The 18,423-nt window shown below is 34.8% G+C and overlaps 1 protein-coding gene across 1 annotated transcript in view; it reads left to right on the plus strand.

Moving 5' to 3' along the window:
* FMN2 (formin 2) overlaps positions 1–18,423 on the plus strand; it is a 163,138-nt gene that overhangs the window by 104,242 nt on the left and 40,473 nt on the right. Inside the window, exons 13-15 of the mRNA XM_074864615.1 lie at positions 429–488; positions 660–780; positions 11,506–11,598. Of these exons, the coding sequence (XP_074720716.1) occupies positions 429–488; positions 660–780; positions 11,506–11,598 (274 nt within the window). The remainder of the gene's footprint in view (positions 1–428; positions 489–659; positions 781–11,505; positions 11,599–18,423) is intronic.

Here is an 18,423-nt window from a genome sequence, read left to right on the forward strand (position 1 = left end):
CCCCCGAAAATGCCAAAATTTCATTTAGAAAAATAACGTTCTTTGTTTAACTTTGCTTTGATTATAGTTATAGATTAATAAAAAGATCCGAATGTTGTGAAACAAGTTGCATACATCAACCCAGAAACAATTGCTCTTTTCCTTCTTGGGAACTTTCAAAACGTAAGGGTTCAGTTTACAATCAGGTAAACTTAAAAAATCAGGAGTGGCTTACATGAGTGTTATAGCATAACTTTCTATTATTTTCTTTAATGGTTAAATGGTGTTGCAGGGTGATTTTTTTTTTTTTTTTCTTAGTGAAGGCACCAAATCAGCAAAGTATTTCTCTGTACTTGACACTAAATATTTCATTTACTTCAATTATCATTTCTGAATTTGTTTTTTCAGTGAGTTTCGTAACACAGCAAACTTTTTCCTCTTCTATACAGGACAACAGTAGAAGTCTTCTCTCTTACATTGTCTCATACTATTTACGTAATTTTGATGAGGTGAGTGAGAATTAATTTTGCTCTTTTAAATTCAAGTTAAAAAAATCAGCTTACTAAATTTGCTCTTCCGATGGCCAAGATGAGGAAATGTGCACAAATATTCTTTGTGCTTTCAGTTGTATATAAAAAAGTAACGAGCACTATGTAACTGTTCGTTTGTATTTTTGTCAGGATGCTGGAAAAGAACAATGCATCTTTCCTCTTCCAGACCCACAAGATCTCTTCCAGGCTTCACAAATGAAGTTTGAAGACTTTCAAAAAGATCTCCGCAAAATGAAGAAAGATTTGCGAGGTACTGAACCTAGATTAAGTGCTAACTGTATGTATCCCTGTTGTTATTGCTTGTATCATTTTGAGAAATTGGATGATAGTATAAAAATAGTTGTGTATTTTTGACTCCTCAATTACTATTTTGTTTCCTTAATTTGCTTTTTCGTGACCATTTAACCAATAATTCGTAATTTTCTGTTGATAACTTGGAAGAGGTTATTAAAATAAACAACATCAAACGTTAGGTTAAATCTTTTGTTTCAAAACCAAACCAAAAGAATAATTTAACTTTTTTCTGCAAACTGATTTCAAGTCTTTCAGCATAAAAAGAATTGCAAAGGTTTGTACCATGCCCATGACAAAAAAAATAAAAGGTTGATAAACAGTTCCAAATACTACCTAGCAGATAATATATATGGTATGTTGTTAAAGACAGTTGAAATAACCTGACTTTACTAAAAAATAATATGCAAAGGAAGTAATTTTTCTCCTACTTGTGGAATGATTTCTTTAAATAAGCTCAACAAGATTAAAATAAGATATATTTGCTAGACTTTTATAAAGAACATGTATTACGTATAATACATTTCTTAATAAAATTGGGAACTAAGCGCTAAGTTTAAGTTAAGCAAGAGTAGTTTGCACAAATGATGGCTAGTATCCATAATCTTCAATATTTTTGCTAAAGTCTCTGCTGGACTGGCCAGTTATGTACCATTATGCTAAATCTTGGAGAGAAGGATTAAAATCCAGGAGTGAAATTATCTTTGTATTTCTGTTGCCTTGCTGATTTTGAATGCCATGCATCTAGAGACCAAGGAATGGTTTGGTAAACCAACCTAGAATGGAAAGATTTCTATTAAAACAAAAATATAACATGGTTACCAAATGATATCTGACCTTCTTGCCCCTATCAGGCTTTCTGTTTCGATGTTTTAAAATTTATTTTAAACATTTAGAGGTAATATTTAAGGTTGTGTCAAGGTCACTTAGTGTGATACTGAGGAGCAAACTGCAGCATTTGCTGCCCTGAACAAATTAGGGAGTGAAGATCGCACAGTTCGGCCATGAAAATTTATTTCTATACTTGCACGTTTCAGGTAATCTGAGGGCTGATCTCCAAGCTTGCACATAGAGAAGAAAGATGCTTAGGTCTGACTGAAAAGAGGTACTTGAATTCAGGCGCATGTTTACAAACATCCATAGGGGCAGACATTATTCTGTTATTCCTTGCAAGTTCAAAAAAAATGTTTTTATATAGATGAAAGGTTAAATATTTTTAGATCAAGTTTGACATTTGCACACAGGCATAAATCTCTTATGGAATAAATCCACACTGTGCAGTGATCAAAGCAGGGGTTCTGTAAAAATGGAAATTACACGCTTCGCTCTGCCATCAGACTGCAGTTGAATTCTTTCTGTGCTTCCAACCCAGCCCTTAGGCTGGAGTCTCTGTTGTCAGTCTGGTCTGTAGTTAATGAAACTGAAGAATAACTGCAGACACCATCACTCTTTCCCTATTCCCTTTGGTACAAACTTTTTGGAGGACAGCATCAGACCCCTTCTGCATCCTCTCCTGGATATGAACCAAAAATTTCAATATCAGTCTATCTCATTCATGACTTCTTATCAGCCCTGAATGATGCAAAATGCTTTGTATTGGCTCTCTTTTCCAAAGAAAAGTGTCACCCTAAATTAAAAATAATTTTGTTAAAAAATTTTATGACTGCAAGAGCATTCACTAAAAATTCTGGGTATTCTAATAGTTTAATTGTTGTAATGCTTTCAATGAGACAGAATAGCCAAGTTTAATGACAGACTTTTTTTAATAGAGTACAAGTTTTAGCTGAATGGATAAAATTACTTCAGAATGATTTTTCTCTGCATTTAGTTTAAGTACACCACCAGATTTTCTAATGTGCGTCTGGAACCTTATGAGTTACTAGAGCTAGCAAGTGCCTCGTTAAAAGGCTGAGCAGGAAGAAGGCTGTAAGATGCTGAGAAAATTCTGACAAAATTCTAAATATGATCCTCTCCTTTTGAAGTCAGTGAGACTAAATGAGTATTGGGTATTCCTGGGAAATACTGACTTTAAAGCCGTAGCAATAGATGCCCATGAACATGTTCATTTTATACTGAGATGCAGACTGTAACCTTGGACCTATTTTCATCAGTAATTACACGGAAGATTTCACGAGAGGATTTCACTATTGGGGGGGGGGGGGGGGGGTGTTTGCTTTGTTCTTTATTGCTGAAAAACTGAAAATTGCACGTAACATTGATGCAGGCAGTATCACCAGCTTAAGGGTTTTCTGTCCATGTTAGTTTCAAATACTCTGCAAACCATGCACAGTGAGATCATGCTTAGTAAAATAGGGGAAAGGAGTATTGGAGCCCAGAAACAAAAGCTGAATATATTTTATTTTTGTCTTAAAAAATTTTTCATGATCATTATCCAAAGGTAAACTTCATCCCAGAAAGGCCCTTTCATAAAATTATGGGGCTGCTTAAAAAAACAACCAAAAAACCCCACAAAGTAGAGGAAGGTTATTATAAAAAAATAAATGTTTTGTAACCACAACAATAGCAGTTCATTCTAGTAATACTGTATTTTTCCATCTCAATATGTCAGTAGCCTACACAGAGACGTGCAGATATAAATAATCTTCATGGTTCTGTAAAATAATTTTGCTGTTATGCTCTTTCACAGTTCTGAGCTTGTATTTATGTTTGTATTAAAGGAGTTGTTATGCTGATTGCTTAAAAAGAAAAAACACTCATGATATTCAAACTTGTATGTTTTCTTCCCTTTTGACCATGGAGGTTCTTGTCCATTTTTAAGTTTTTATGAACTGTATGCCTTGTGGTTGGTAAATGTAGAAAAAGAAACTCTCTTCTAAGATTTCAGACTAAAAGTGTAAGTCCAAAAGACTTTCAGAAAACATGTTGTGTGCCTGTTCCAAGATTAATAAGACAGAAATTTAAATTTATTTTTTAAATTGAAAAAAAAAAAATCCTCCGCTAAGATTATAGTGGAAGCTACACTAACTGTATAATATCAAACTTGCAAATTGTTCAGTTTTGAGTTTGTTTTTTAAAATAATACAGACCCCAGGGATTAAGTTTATATACTAGATTTTTTTTTTAAGATAGAAGACCAAAGAACAGGTAGATCCTTTTACTAACAAACCAAGTGAGTTTGGCTCCATCTGTTGCTCCCAGATTTCACAGCTCTCCAGGATTCTCACTTTAGCCTTTTTGACTTCAGTGACATATAGTTTGTTAAGCAACTCGATCTGCTTTTGATCTCTCCTGGCTGTCAGCAACGTTCCTTGATGCAGTCATGCCAAGCAATGACTTCTGTTCCTATGTCATTCCACAGAAGAAACTTTAGCACTTGCCACATGACTTAAATCAACTCACCATGTAAAGAAAATTGGGCATCCAGGGTCACAAGAGCAGTGCATGACTCTTGCTGATTAGGACCTGTGTTGTATATCTATTATTATCAGTATATTTTTCTCGACACTTCAGAATGCTAGAGGTGGGGCAGAAAGATGTGGAAAATGTTTATTGAATCAATTAATGTTTTAATCCTCTCTGCTATGACACTCTCTGGAGTGGTTTAGGAAAATGTTGGATTTGTGGCCCATGAAATTCTTCAAGACATGTATTTAGTTTAGGAAAGAATTAGGACACTAAAATGGCAGTGAGAGTTACAGTATTTATGAAGCACTTATGGCAAGTTAAAACTGTTTAGAAGCTGTTCTTTGGCTTCACATTAACATTTTAGCTTTACAATGGTAAGTTTATTCTTGCAAATCAAAAACTAATTCATCAGTTGTCACTTATTGCAAAACTTTCACTGAAGCTCAGCTAAAAGGGAATTAGAAACAATGTCAGGCAGAAAATAAATCTGACTAGCAGAATTTTGAAGAGATGAGTAATACCGTATAATACAGACTGCTACAAAATTGAGTTGAAGTTAGTACTTGTTTATATGTCATAATGTTGTCATATTTAACATCTTTGAAAACTGATTACAAATAATAATTATAATAATTAAATACTATTTTTGTAGTGATGCTTTCTTTTCTTACTGTGAGTGTTTACAACTCATTAAAAATTCCTAATCGATAAGTAGTTAGTCTGTGGTGGCCCGGTACATCTCTCTGATTTGGAATAAGTGTGACTGAGAACGTTTATAAAGTGTTAAGCATTTTAAAAAGCATGTTCCAAGAAAGGACCCACACAAACTTGGAAAAAATACATGTTCTCTATTTTTTATGTGCTTGCAGTCACCTAAAATTATCTATTCAGCTTGGATCTGCTAGTTGTAGAGCTGGTATGTGCTCTTGTGTTTAATACCTGCTGTGTAAATCACAGCATTGGAAGTACCATATTGTGCAATAGAAAGATTCTAAAAGTTGTATTTTGGGGTAGTGTCAATGTGGAACTGAGAGAGATGGGGTAGCAGTAAGCATACTATGGTTTGACCCCTTACCATTTCTTTCTCACATAGTTATCCCATAACTACTTAGCTTTTGACAAGTCATTCCTCTTGCCTCAGTAACGGTTACCCCTAACACCTAGAAAGAGGCCCCAACCCTAAGAGTGCAGTCGAGCTGCAGTTTAAAATGGAATTTTCCTCTTCATGGTCAACTCTGTGTCTGGGGTGCATGGATTACTTTGCAAAATGGGATTGCATCTACTGTTAGTCTTTCATAGGTAATATTAACTTTTGCAGGCTAAAACAAAAAAATGCACTATTCTATTTGCATGTCATCCCCTCTCTCTCACATACACATATCCTCATATCTTTTCATATTTACAAGATGCTCTGTTTCCATCACAGTTTTGATTATGGGTCTAAGACTTTGGCAACACTTCAGTGCCACTTCTTGATCAGGAACAGGAGTGGTATTAATTTCAACTTCAATTAACAAAATTAAGCAGTCTAAGCCATTTAGAGTCCCATTACAGATGACAGAAAAGGAAGGGATTGCTCCCCTAAAATTGATTGGCCTCTCTTAAATTTGAGTGTTAAGGAAAGGTCTTGAGTCTAGTCTGGTGATTTATCTGTTAAATAGCTAAAGTTGATGAAATTAAGGCCATCCTGAGAGGTTTCCCAAAAACGTAGATGTGTGCTTCTACACTGGTATTCCAAGTTGTTTCAAGAGAAGAAGGCAGGGAGCTGGAGGAGAGAGAACTGAAATGGAGAAAAATTTGTATTCTTGTAGAGAATATTCATTGCCTCATCAAAAACTTTCTGTTTTAAGGTAGTGTCTGTGTTTCTGTTATTCTCTGTCAGTAGTTTTGATGTAAATGGGAATGAAAATTTTTCACAATTAAGAAATAGATCTTTTATTTTTCTTATACAATCCACAGATTCATATTCTGATGAGTTGATGCCTTCAGTCATTTATAATAAAATGCCAAATCTCTCAAGGTAATTATTAACAAAATAATGTAGCAACATTAGCAGTTTTGGTCAATCCAAATTATCTGTACAGTTCACCTTTACAGAAACAGCTATTATTTTAAGCGAATTAAATCTTTACTTTTGCCTACTCATTAACAGCTGTGCATCCACAAATTCTAGCTGTTTGTTCAGCTATCACTGAAAGGGTTAATTGTTACAGCTATGCAGCATGCAGACTCCTAAACCTAAACCAGATGTAAACTAAAGCCAGGCTTTCAGTCAATCTGTGAGTCATATTTTACTGTCCTTAAAACTCCAAACAAGGAGCTGTCTATGGAAGCCCTTGAAGACTCAGCAGTTCTTAGCATAAGTCTTTACAATTCCAAAAAAAATAAATAAAAGAAAATTAAGAGCTCTTTCTGTACTTGTGGTCGAGTTCATCAGTTTGTCTTTTGATGAGGCCAGTGTTGTTTCCTTTAGGTAAAGTCTAAGCTTTCTCTTACAGTCACAGGTTGCAGTTGTAAGAAATCCAGAAAGCACTGAGAAGTTGTGAAAACAATGGTTATGCTGTTATATACTTTTCAGGCAAGTAGGACACCGGCACATCTCCTGTGGGAATCTGAGTACTCAGAACCTCTGAAAATTAAGGACATAATTTCCTTAAAGACTTAAAAACAAATGGTCTATCAAATCTCAGTGCAACTTGTGCTCTCAAGTACCTTAAGCAGCCTTGAAAATCCACCTAAATTCTATAGGACTTCTATAGACAAGTATGTGATTTCAGAAGTGGTTAACCAAAACATCCTAGTGGACCTGTTAATTATCATGCGAGATAATTCACAGTTCCCCTTGCTTTCTTACTAGGTTTTTTGGTGGGTTGTTGTGGTGGTGGTGGTTTTGATGTTGTTCTCTTTGCTTTTTGTTTTTGTTTTGAGGGTGTTTGAAAGAAAAATCATGCTGCCTGTTATTATCGTGACCAAAAGACAATACAGTAAGCCTGAGTAGCTGATCATCTGCTCACACATTTTGTTCAAAAAGACATATTTTAGGATTAGAAGAGATTTGTGCTTCCAAGGGCTAAAACTTAGTATCCAATAGAACGAGATGGAAAGCATGCATTAAAAAGATATTCTGAATCTTGAAAACATTATTTTTCTCCTTTTTAAAAAAAATAAAGTAACTATTTTTGATAATGAGCCTGGGTGCATTTTAGATCACTTACTGAAAGTGTTAGTACAATGCACAGAATGTTCTGTGAGAGAAGTAGAGAATGAGATGAGATTCTTGAGGTACTGGATACAGCTGGAACTGCAATTTTTAAAGTCTCTAAACTGGTTTTAAACATAGATTTTTACATGAATTTCCAGATCCAGGAGCATTTGAGAGATCTGTGTATGTATGGGAAAAAAGCTACCAGTTCAAATTGCCCAAAATTTAGAAGGTCCTCCCACAAGAATCCATTTGTATTGCTTCTGTGGAAAATCTGCAGCACATGATGTTAGAGAGGAGATGAAATTAGATGGAGTATTGGTCTTTTCCATTGCTGAGATATTGCTTATATGCTAAAATTTATTTAGAGGGTTGGAGAGGAGGTGTGTCTGCCCATGCCAACCTCTGCCTAGGATTTGAGATCTTTGGAAGGTATAAGGTCAGTGCATGAGGACTGGGTATTTGGGAGTACGGGGAACTGAAACCTTCACCTTGCTGCAAAGCAATATAAAAAAGTTTTTTTTATATTTCTTTATTCCTGTTTGGGCAATTCCATGTTGCAAGATAAGCCAAGCACTAGGTAGCTTTTGTGACTGCCTATATGACTCTCTTTGTGTGCCTTGAATACCTTTCAATTCTTTAATTACAAGAAAATTTAAAATCTGCTTAAAGTAAATTGAGTTTAGGAATATGCTAGCTTTGTCTAAGTTTTTCAGCTGTGTACACTTCTCTCAAGATGAGAGAATAACTGAACCTGTGAGAATAGGAATGATAACAAAACCCGTTTTCAGTCTGTTATCAAGAAAGAGACAAGCTTTTGTTTCAAACAAAACTTTTACAAACCCATTACAGCAGATCCCCTTTGCCAGCCTGTTTGTTCGATATCTGGGATGTTCAGCAGCTGAGGGAAGAAAAAAATCAAAACATAGAAGACTATTGGTAATCTCACATACTTTTTTTTTTTTTCATGTTTCACCTCCACATTGCTCAGAAGTTATTAAATACTCTTCTGACACATTTATTCAGTATCTTATTCCTTCACTTGGGCAGAAATACTGGTAACTGTCTAGTGTTTTGGGCTCCTTTCATATGATCAGCACTTTCATTTCTTCAGTTACAGTGAAGGCTAACTATCTCATCCAAATAGTGGGTTTTATACTCTGATGACAAATTACAGAACATGATAAATGAGTGCTATATCCAACACATTGTGCAGGAAGACCACGAATCTGGTATTGGTGCTCTGGAGAACTGGAAAACTTAGGAATAGCTTAAAACCCTGTTCTTTCTTTAATGAAGAAAACGTCTTATGAACTAGTTTGTTTTATGCATCATAATACTGATATTAGAATGGTAATAATGACAGAATTTGTCCTATTTTTGAAAGTTGGATGCTAAATATCGTATCTTTCTATAAAGCAAAAAAAAAAAAAAAGGGATTTTTTTTCTGTGTTTTCTTTCAGATTTTAAATGACTTGGACATGGTTTGCAATTCAGGAATAGGGTCAGAAACAGTGCTGAACTGAACATCACTGATTTTAGTCTTTTAACCGGAGGAGGGGGGTAACAAAAAAAAAGAACTCCACCAAAAACTGGAGAAACAAAGCTGTCGTGAACTGTACTCTCTTTCCCCCACCCCACATACATGCACAAACAAATCAACCGTGGAAGAACTTCCAGTATCTGAATGGTTAAAGAACAGACATTTCATTCTGACAATATTACATGTTTTTTCTTTTCCATAGCAAGTTGAACATAAAGGATAATATATCCCTGCATTTCGTTATAGACTTTGAAAAGGGATTGCTTCAGGCTATTGGCATGGGTATAGGCTAAGATTTTTGGTGGGTACATACTTCGTAAGATCTATACTTCTCTCAAATCAGCTGAGAGATCAGGAGTTCGTTGTGAGCTGCAGACACTAATTCAAGAGATTATAATGTACTTCTGTGAAGAATATTTAGTCCATATTCTGGAAAAAGGTATGGGATTTCAATGATATTAAATGTTATGGTAGGTTCTATAGCATCTTTCAACTCTGCCACTTATTTCTGAGTAGGAGAAAAGAATAATAGAAATTCTATATGTCACCATCAGAATGTCTTCCTTTGCAGAATAGTACATAGCTTCTCTATATTATTGTCTTAACGTACGTTGTAAAAAAACTCATGGTCATTTGGATTCCCTCCCCTATTTCAGATGTGTTGACCAACATTTGTTTAAAGATTAAGGGCTTGTCCATGCGACTATATTTGTGGGGGGTTTTAGGTTTGGTTTTGGTATTTTTAAATATTGCTTCATAAACAGGGTTACCTGTTTAATTAAATATATTCATGTTAATGTTTTTCCTCTAAAAGTCTGCTGATACTTATTTCTATTTTGCTCTAAGCTTAAAAAAAATATTTTAAAAAATTGAAATTGTTATTGTCACCCTGGCTTTACTCCACTTGTTTGGCGTTACTGATTGAGTCATTCTGCTTTTCGGTATATATGTATTTTAAAAATTGGTATATCTAATTGTCTTTGGTATATTCACAACTATGAGAAGAAATGATTAAACAGTGTCTATGAGATCTAAAGCCGCATTCTCCAAAGATTTGCCCCAGATATAGCAGACCAGATGATGTGAATCAGTTTATACAGCTATCAATACAAGACTGCTATGACCACCATCATATATATTTACCTTCCTGGCACTCTAACTTGAATGACTAGGTACAGATCTGTAGTGGGTTGGCTGACCAACATTTGCCAAAATTGATGAACCTTTGGATCTTTGTCTTTAATTATGTTATGTTTAATTGCTCTATCATGCTCTTTTAGATATGCCATTAGTTTCTTGCTGTAAACTACAGACTGGTGTTATTTACCAGATTATAAATTCATGCTTGCTGAAGTAAGAACAAGACAACTGATTTTTATTTTTTTTTCCCTCCACCACTGAGACCCTTTCAAATATTATGGAAACACATTTTTAGAGCATATAATGGTGATACACGTAAGGCTACTACCTGTTGTATCCAGTCTTCAAAAGCAGACTACAATTCTCATCTGTAGATATTTGGATAGGTGCAATTCTAGACATCATTTATATTTAAGGGAGATAATTATGTTAGTACATTCTGCTGCTTCAAAATATTTTTTTAAAATGTATAACCAGTTTTCTGTGTTTAAAGACATAGTAATAATCCTGTTTTACTGAAAGAAACCCTGCAGAGTAAACAAGAAAAATACATTTTTTGAATGTGTGCACTTTTGCTAGAAATTTTGAGGCAGAATCAAGCAGGATTCATTTCTGTTGAATGATGGGAAATTATCACGGCCTAAAGAGATTTCTCCTATAATAGAAACCAGAGCTTAACATTCTCCTGAACTAGTAGTGTGAAGTCAACTGTTGCCCCAAACTAAATTAGCTTGGAGAGTTGGTGGAAGCATGTTACCACTTCACCAATGAATAATCTGTGTCAGGGCTGCTTCAGGCTCCAGCTTGTCTGTCCTGGTCTGTAGTGCAGTAAGAACCAAGCTGTGTTTCTCCAAGGTCTCTCATAGAGTTCAAGCCATGATAACTACTCCTATAATCTTTCACTTCAATCATTTTGCACTATTACTTTTGAACAATACAAGGCACTTCACTACATCTGTGGTTTTATCAGGTATCAAGCCCTCATCTGGCTTTACTCACTAAATTAAGATCCTTCTGACTATTTGGTGCAGGTTTTGCATCTGAACTTTGTTTTGATTCAGGCACTGTCACCTGGTGCCAGGCATATCAACACAGCCTGGGATCTGAGTTTGAAATTTTGCTCCCATACATTTCATCCCCTTAAATTTGTCCTTTTTCTTCAAAACAATTGAATATTTTGCTTAATTTTTGCTACTACTCATTTAAACTAAAACACTGGCCACAAGTTATCTGTATATTTTGGTCAAAAACATTTGACCAGGAACATAACTGTTCCTGAATATATTATGATAGTGTTCATACTTGAAGCAGTGTGTCTGAGGCACGTATCCCAGCAGTTTCATTGGCTATGCATTGATTTGTATCTTTCATTACAGTATGCAAATCCATACTATGATGTGTCATCCTAAACTAATCTGTTACTTCAATTGCAGCATGTGAGACAGAAGCAGCAAAAGTTTATCAGCTATCACTAGAAGAGCACCTCCAGCCTTTCAAAGACAGCATGGAGCAATTCATTAGTCAAGGTAAATAATGAAACGTCACTTAACCTTTTCATGACATTTCAAAGGAAAGTTATGGGAACAATGTTTATACATTGTGGGAAAGGGACTGTTTATTTTGGCATCATAGAAAGATGTGGATTAGTTTAATCAGATGCCACACAGTTCTAAAAGATTTGCAAAAAGATTCTGTTGTACTGTAGGTGACTCACTCTCTTTTGCGTGACAGCAAAGACAAATGCTATTGGCTTGAGTGCGTGATCTTCTGATAAGTTCAACATTCCAATAGAAAACAATTTTACAACCTTTGTTCCTTGAAAAATTCTTGAAGCTGGATCTGTTTCATTAACTTATTTCCAAAGAGATTATTCTTTTGTATGTGCCAAAAAAATGCAGTAAGCATAGCAAAAGTAGTTAAAGGTTTTCAGATATAAGGCAAGTTCATGTGAAATACTTACGTTAGAAATATCCGTGATGAGCTGGCATCCTGAGTTCTATGAGGGAAACACTTTAAAAATTAATAGACTACACTTTCAATGCTTTCCTAGACCCTTCTTTTGCAAGACTGTAGGAGGTATGGATAACTAATTTTTGACTAGCAGTATATCAGAGCATCTCCTGAAATACTACTCTGAAACCAGAGTATACTCTGTATTGACAAATTCACTTTTTCATACAAGTTAAAATTCAGTGCATCATGGTGACAATGTCCTGATGCTTACACCAATGTAATTTTAACTGTCTTGATGAACTATCCTATATAGAAATCATTATTAATTGAATGTGCATTATGTTTGAGAGGCCAGTCAGATATGCATTTATCTCTTGGTTAGAATATCCAAGATGACCATCTATCTGAACATTGTAAGAAATGGAGTACCTGTGTTCTAGTATATACTGACCAATGCTATAGGACTCTCAATTACAGTAAATAAATTCAGCAAAACTACCATTTTGAGCAATCAAATATGAACTGATATTTTCTAAGACAAATGTCTGTTAGCCAAACCTGGCAAACAGGATGTTACCTCCAGCAACAGTAGGTATGAACTGCTTTAAAACTGGATGCCAATTATGTACATGACATATAAATGTTACATTAATGTCATGATTAAACATGTAGCATGTGTTTTACAGTAGGTGTATATTACTATTTACAGATAGGGAACAATCAAATCACAAGTTGGTCTGAAAGAGATCACTAATGGTATACTGTAAATCATGCCATATGTTTGCATATTAACCTTAATAACAGAGTAGGAAATCAAACATGAGGATTATATTTCATCAGACGTATATCTGTTAAATTTCTTTCACTTCTTTTAGAAACCATACTTTTAAAAGTATCTGACTCCATACTTTAGCTTACTTTATGATTTCTGACTATGACTTCTAGAGCATAATTATACATAAGCTATATAGAAATCTATTCTGCTTTTGAAAGGATATGTGATTTCCTTTCTTGATTGTGTATCTGTATTTTAGGAAAGTGAGGAAAAAGAAAAAAGAAAAGAAAAGAAAAAGAAATGCATCTCATCCATTAAGAACTTTGCTGTGTTCCCATGTTAACAGTGGGTATTTTTGGGTGGTTGACATAAGGAGAAACCCATAATGCCAGTAAAAATATCATTGTTTTATTTTAATGAAAATAATTGGAAATGTGTATTGTGAACACAGTGGATTTTGACTAAACTATTTCTACGTTTATTTAAAACTGTTACTTACATTTTGCAGAATTCTGTCCCAGTGTAAGAAAGACAAAGGTTAATATATAGAAAAAAAGAATCCCTGGTTAAGTTCCAAAAATAAAGCAATTTTAAATACCTTTCATTATGAAATCCTTTGTTTTTACTTCATGGGATTGAATTCAGACTTGAAAGAGGCCATGTTTAAAGCAGGATTTCTCTTTCCTGTTCAGTGTTTGACAGGCTTTTGATCTAGATATTTTTTCTAAGGGCTTTTGTTGTTTATGTAGACATAATCGATGAGTCTTTTCAGCTAGACTGCACACATGATCATTTAGAAAAACAGAGGGACAATTCTTGGCACCTTTTGGGGATTTGTGTTTATATAACATATGCTCTGGGCAAAGAAAAATCAAGCTTTAAGTTTTTATCTTTTCAAGTCCCAGTTTCTCTAAAGTCAGAAAAAGTTTTAACTTAAAATTCAGATGAAAAGCATTTTTCATAGGGTTGAATAATTTGGCATGTTTATATGATGCCATTTCATAGTAGATAACTTGTGTGCATAATGGGACCTAAAAGTTCAAAGTAGCTAGTTATTTACAGCATATTCACTTATACTTGTTGCTAGCCGCTAAAATGGAAAATGGCTTTCCCATAGGCAGGAAAACTTGGACATCAAATTAAATATCCTTGGCAAGGGGTTAGAAAGGCACTGCTTTATAAGAATAGTTACTGTCTAGCAAAGTTATATAACTTTGAATTAAGTTATTGTAACTAGTCTACTGATGTGTTAATAAATCTTTTTTTAATGTTAACACTTTTATTAGATTAATCAGAGGCAAAAAAATGTTGTATATTACTAGCTTACTTGCAAAGATTATTTCATTTGAAAGATAAAGATGGGGAAGAGGCAAGAATGCGTTCAGAGTCGTAACAGACGAAAATGCTAGTGGTATATATGATTGAGGCTGTTCAACATTTCCCTTGCCAACCTAGTAAGTAGGCTAAATAATCAGTATATTCATTAAAATATGCAAATTAGTGAAAGGATTCCAGTTCTTTTTCTGATGGACTTCAGGGTCATTCATAAAATGATCATTCTACTTAACAGAAGATCAAACTACCTGTCCTATCCTCTCTGCACGGGTTTAGTGGATATTTGCAAGCATGCTTTATCCTGTGCATTTGATTTCTTAGGGTCTGTGTGCCTCAAAACCTCCAAGGCAATCCCCTCTGTTCTTCTATGTTTTCTGTCCTATTTTTAGGTCCACATGCTGCAAATCATCAATCACAAAGTATATAATGTGGTTCTTTTGTTTTCATAAATGTTAATTATTTTTTTTTCTGAAATTCTTCATAGCCACAGGGTTTAAAAAGTGAAAAGCAAGAAAAAAAAGTAGAAGAGCTACTTCAAAAAAGGGGATTGAAGAAAAATTGTCAGAGAATACAAGAGTTTTTAATATTTTTTTTTGTTATGTACCTCTACTTTAGGATTTTCCAATATTTGAGTAATATAAAATATAAGCATGAAATTTAGTAGAACAGCGGTCCTTTTGCAATTAAGTTATTCAGGCCAAACTGTAGGAATTTTAAAAGTACTATTTGCATCTCCCCAGTATAGGGTATATATTCACTGAAGTTTTCTGTCCTTGAGGTACTCCCCATAAGTTATCACAATTTGAATAAGAGAGATTGAAAACAAAAACACTATTTGGGGAACCTTGTCTCCTTTGTTCTGTGTGTAGCTGTGGATAGATAGGGACACAAAAACATCAGAGATCACATCTAGCCATTTAGAAAGCTTCAGAAATCATTTTTTTTTTCCTGGGAGAAATGTGTCTGATACATGGGATGGTCACGAAATCCTGAGGGTGCTAAGCATCATTAAATTTATAGAGAAATTTCATTAGCAGTTAGTAATCTTTTAATGTTGTCCCCACTTGATAGGATAGCCAGCTCATGTTGAAAGAATTATGTGTGTATAATCCACAAACAAGTCTTGGTCCCCAGGTTTTAACTGTGGTTAACTTTGCAGTGAAAAGCAGTCTTTGGGTTTTTGTTGTTGGGACTCCAGCTAGGCTGTGCATTCTTGTTAGCCTGATAAGGCAGGAAAATTATGATAGGAGGCAGCAACCATGACTCCCTTGGAAAAGTAAGTCTTGTTTGGGAACTGGGAAGAGGCAATATGTTGGAATCACAACTTTTCCACTGAGATTCTATAAATTGTGCAAATGTCACGGACTTCAAATCTGAGCAAGTCATCCAATATCATGTTCAGAAGCCAAGCCAGTTTTAGACTTCAGAAAAAGCCTTATGGTGTCGGAAATTTTTGCACTAGAATGCACTGTTTGTAGAAGTAGTAAAAACATAATTTTCTGATGTTTAGCTAGTTTTCTGAAAACATTGGAAATAGTGCCATTATGATTGTAAGTTTGGGAGTACAAGCTAATCATTCAATCTTTGGTTCCTTCTAGTCTTATTTTGCAAAATTATGTAGTTCTGCTCTTGTTAGTAAATGCCAGCCCCAGGTCTCATTCTACTGGACCCAAGAATACAGACTCTTCTCTAGACCCAAATTCTAGCCACATCCTTGTGATCTTGCAGAAAAAAGATGCTAAAATTGTCCTCTTGGGTGAACTGTTTATAACTATCTCCCTCTTTTGCCAGGAAGAGCATTCAGGAATCCAGTTTTTAAGCTGTTAGTAAATGAATGTATAAATCACAAAGTGCGTTGTATTTATCACTGTAGCTGCAACCAAATAGTTGGCGGTGACTTGTTCTTTTAGGTCAAGCAGCAAAAGGCTGTGCATCTTCAAATGATGAATTGTGAATGAGACTAAAGCATAAGACTGAATCTTGGATGGCTGGGTTCAGTTCCTGGCTCCAGAAGTATTGTAGATGATTGCGAAAGGAATGCTGCTCGGGTAATCTTAATTCTGGCACTTCCTAACCCAGAATGATTGATTTTGCAGATTCCATTTTCTTTAAATGTTTCTTTTATGATTTGATTAATATAAGGGAGAGCATAGCACTACTTCATAATTTTTCTAAAAATAATTTGAGAAAATATGACTAAAACACTATTAGGAACATATACAAATAAATGTTTTCGTTTTTCCTTTTTAAAAAAATGCACAGAACATTAAGGGGTTGGATATATGTAGATTTATGTGGAGACATTCACTTTAAATATTATTATTATCAAAATATACTCATTACCAAGATTAAAGAAAGCAAATTTTTTTCATTTTAGACAAAAGTGATGGAGGGATATTAAGAGCAAGAAACATAAAGTCACTGGAACAAAAGGCGCAGGAATTCACACTTAAACAACTTAATTCCATGAATGTTTACATTTTTATGTTAGTATTCTTTTTGTTGGATTATTGAAAGACCTTTTAAGACCTTTTAAAACTTGTTGTTTGAGTGCTGAAAGTATTTTTTTTAATCTCACACTGACATCTTAATGCTAATAAATAGTTTAACGTCAGTACTGTATAAACTTGTCCCTACCTCAGATGTTAGCACCTCAATTGGTGTGCATTATTACATAATAATCCTAATTCAGATTGTGTTGTATTTGCAGCACTAAACAGGCTTCACTGAATTAGCCTCACCTTGCCTCAAAGTCCATCAAAGGCCAAACCTTTAGACTGGGTCTGGCAGCTGTTTTTGCCTTTGGCACAGGACCTCATTTAATTGTTTTTGTAGGTATCAATACAATGATTGCAGGCAGCACAGGTGTGGTAGAGCAAAAAAGTTATTTTGGCATCACTCGGGAACACATCGATGCATGAGTGTCACAATAGCATGATACAAGTCACCCACCCCAAAATATTCTCAATGAATGCAGCAAATTACTGAAATTACCAAATATAATGTGGATTGGGGGGGGAGGGGGGGGAGGGGATTAATTCACATTTTAAATCTCTTCTCCAGTAAAATCCAAAATGTGTTCAAATAACATTGATTTTAACACATAATTCTTGGGATGGAGAAGGAAAAATAAGATGATGACATTAAAGCTTTACAAAAAGTACTTAGATCCTTCATTAGCCCTAATCACTATGGCATGAGATGTTCTTCAGCACTGCAGAGTCCAGGCTCACAACTGAACAGCCTTCTGTTTAAATCAGGCCTGAAATCTCTTGCAGTATCTTTACTGTACCTAGTAACATATATTTAATCCTAAGTATGCTAGCTAAATGCATGTCTGTGCAGTGCCTAGTCCTGACCTGACTGTGACCTTTGAGCAGTGTAGGATTTTAGAATCGGTAGCAAGGAACATATTGTGGGGAGCTCAAAGCTCCACACGAAATACAATGTATTTTGCTACTGTGAACATGACATATGACAACATCATAGTGAGTAGTTGCTGAATGTAGATATTATTTTTTTTTAATGTTGGATCTGGGTCCCACTTCTCCCTCCATTCAGCTGACAGCAGATGTCATCTTTCAAAGGGTGGCAAATAACCTATCTTCTTACCAGACTGCTGCCTGAGATGGATTAAAAGAGGACAAAACCAGCAAAATGTGGAGAGAGTTCGCATCTTGAAACAGCATGTATGAGGGACTTGTCCTGAGATTTTTTTTTGTTGTTATTATTAATATAGTTACTAATTTGAAAAGTCAGTCTTATAGAGTCTGTTGTTGTTAAGTTTAAATTTTTTTAACTTTCACGAAGATCAACTTTCAGTGCTTATGTATTCAATGAGAGTTTAAGCTGCGCTCCATAGATCTTGGTCATAATCTATGGAGCTAGCACATAACTTGAGTTGTTCCTGTTGTGTGATTGTGTAAAGTCATTGTGAAGTGCAATGAGTTGGAATCAATGTAAATGTGTGTTTAACTTGTCGTAGGTGTTGTAAAAACTGGAACATAATTAGGAAAATGTCTAGCATATTAGATGCTCTATCCCCAGTTATCTTCAAGAAACTGGAGTCCGAATGAAGTATTTAAATACTGTTTTTCATCTATGTATGAAAACCTTAGAAAATAAGGGAGAGGGAGTAGGTATTCGTCATGCTTGCCACCTTCTATGAGTTTGTCATAGGAAATACAGAAGGAGGTAAGACTCTTACTAGGATTCCCAGGAGAAATTCTGCTTTCTTCTCTTGCAAAGCTTTCTTAGCATGAATGTACCTAATAATAAACCATCCAAA

Source organism: Strix uralensis, chromosome 3 (assembly GCF_047716275.1).
Source record: "Strix uralensis isolate ZFMK-TIS-50842 chromosome 3, bStrUra1, whole genome shotgun sequence".
Classification (NCBI taxonomy): Eukaryota; Metazoa; Chordata; class Aves; order Strigiformes; family Strigidae; genus Strix; species Strix uralensis.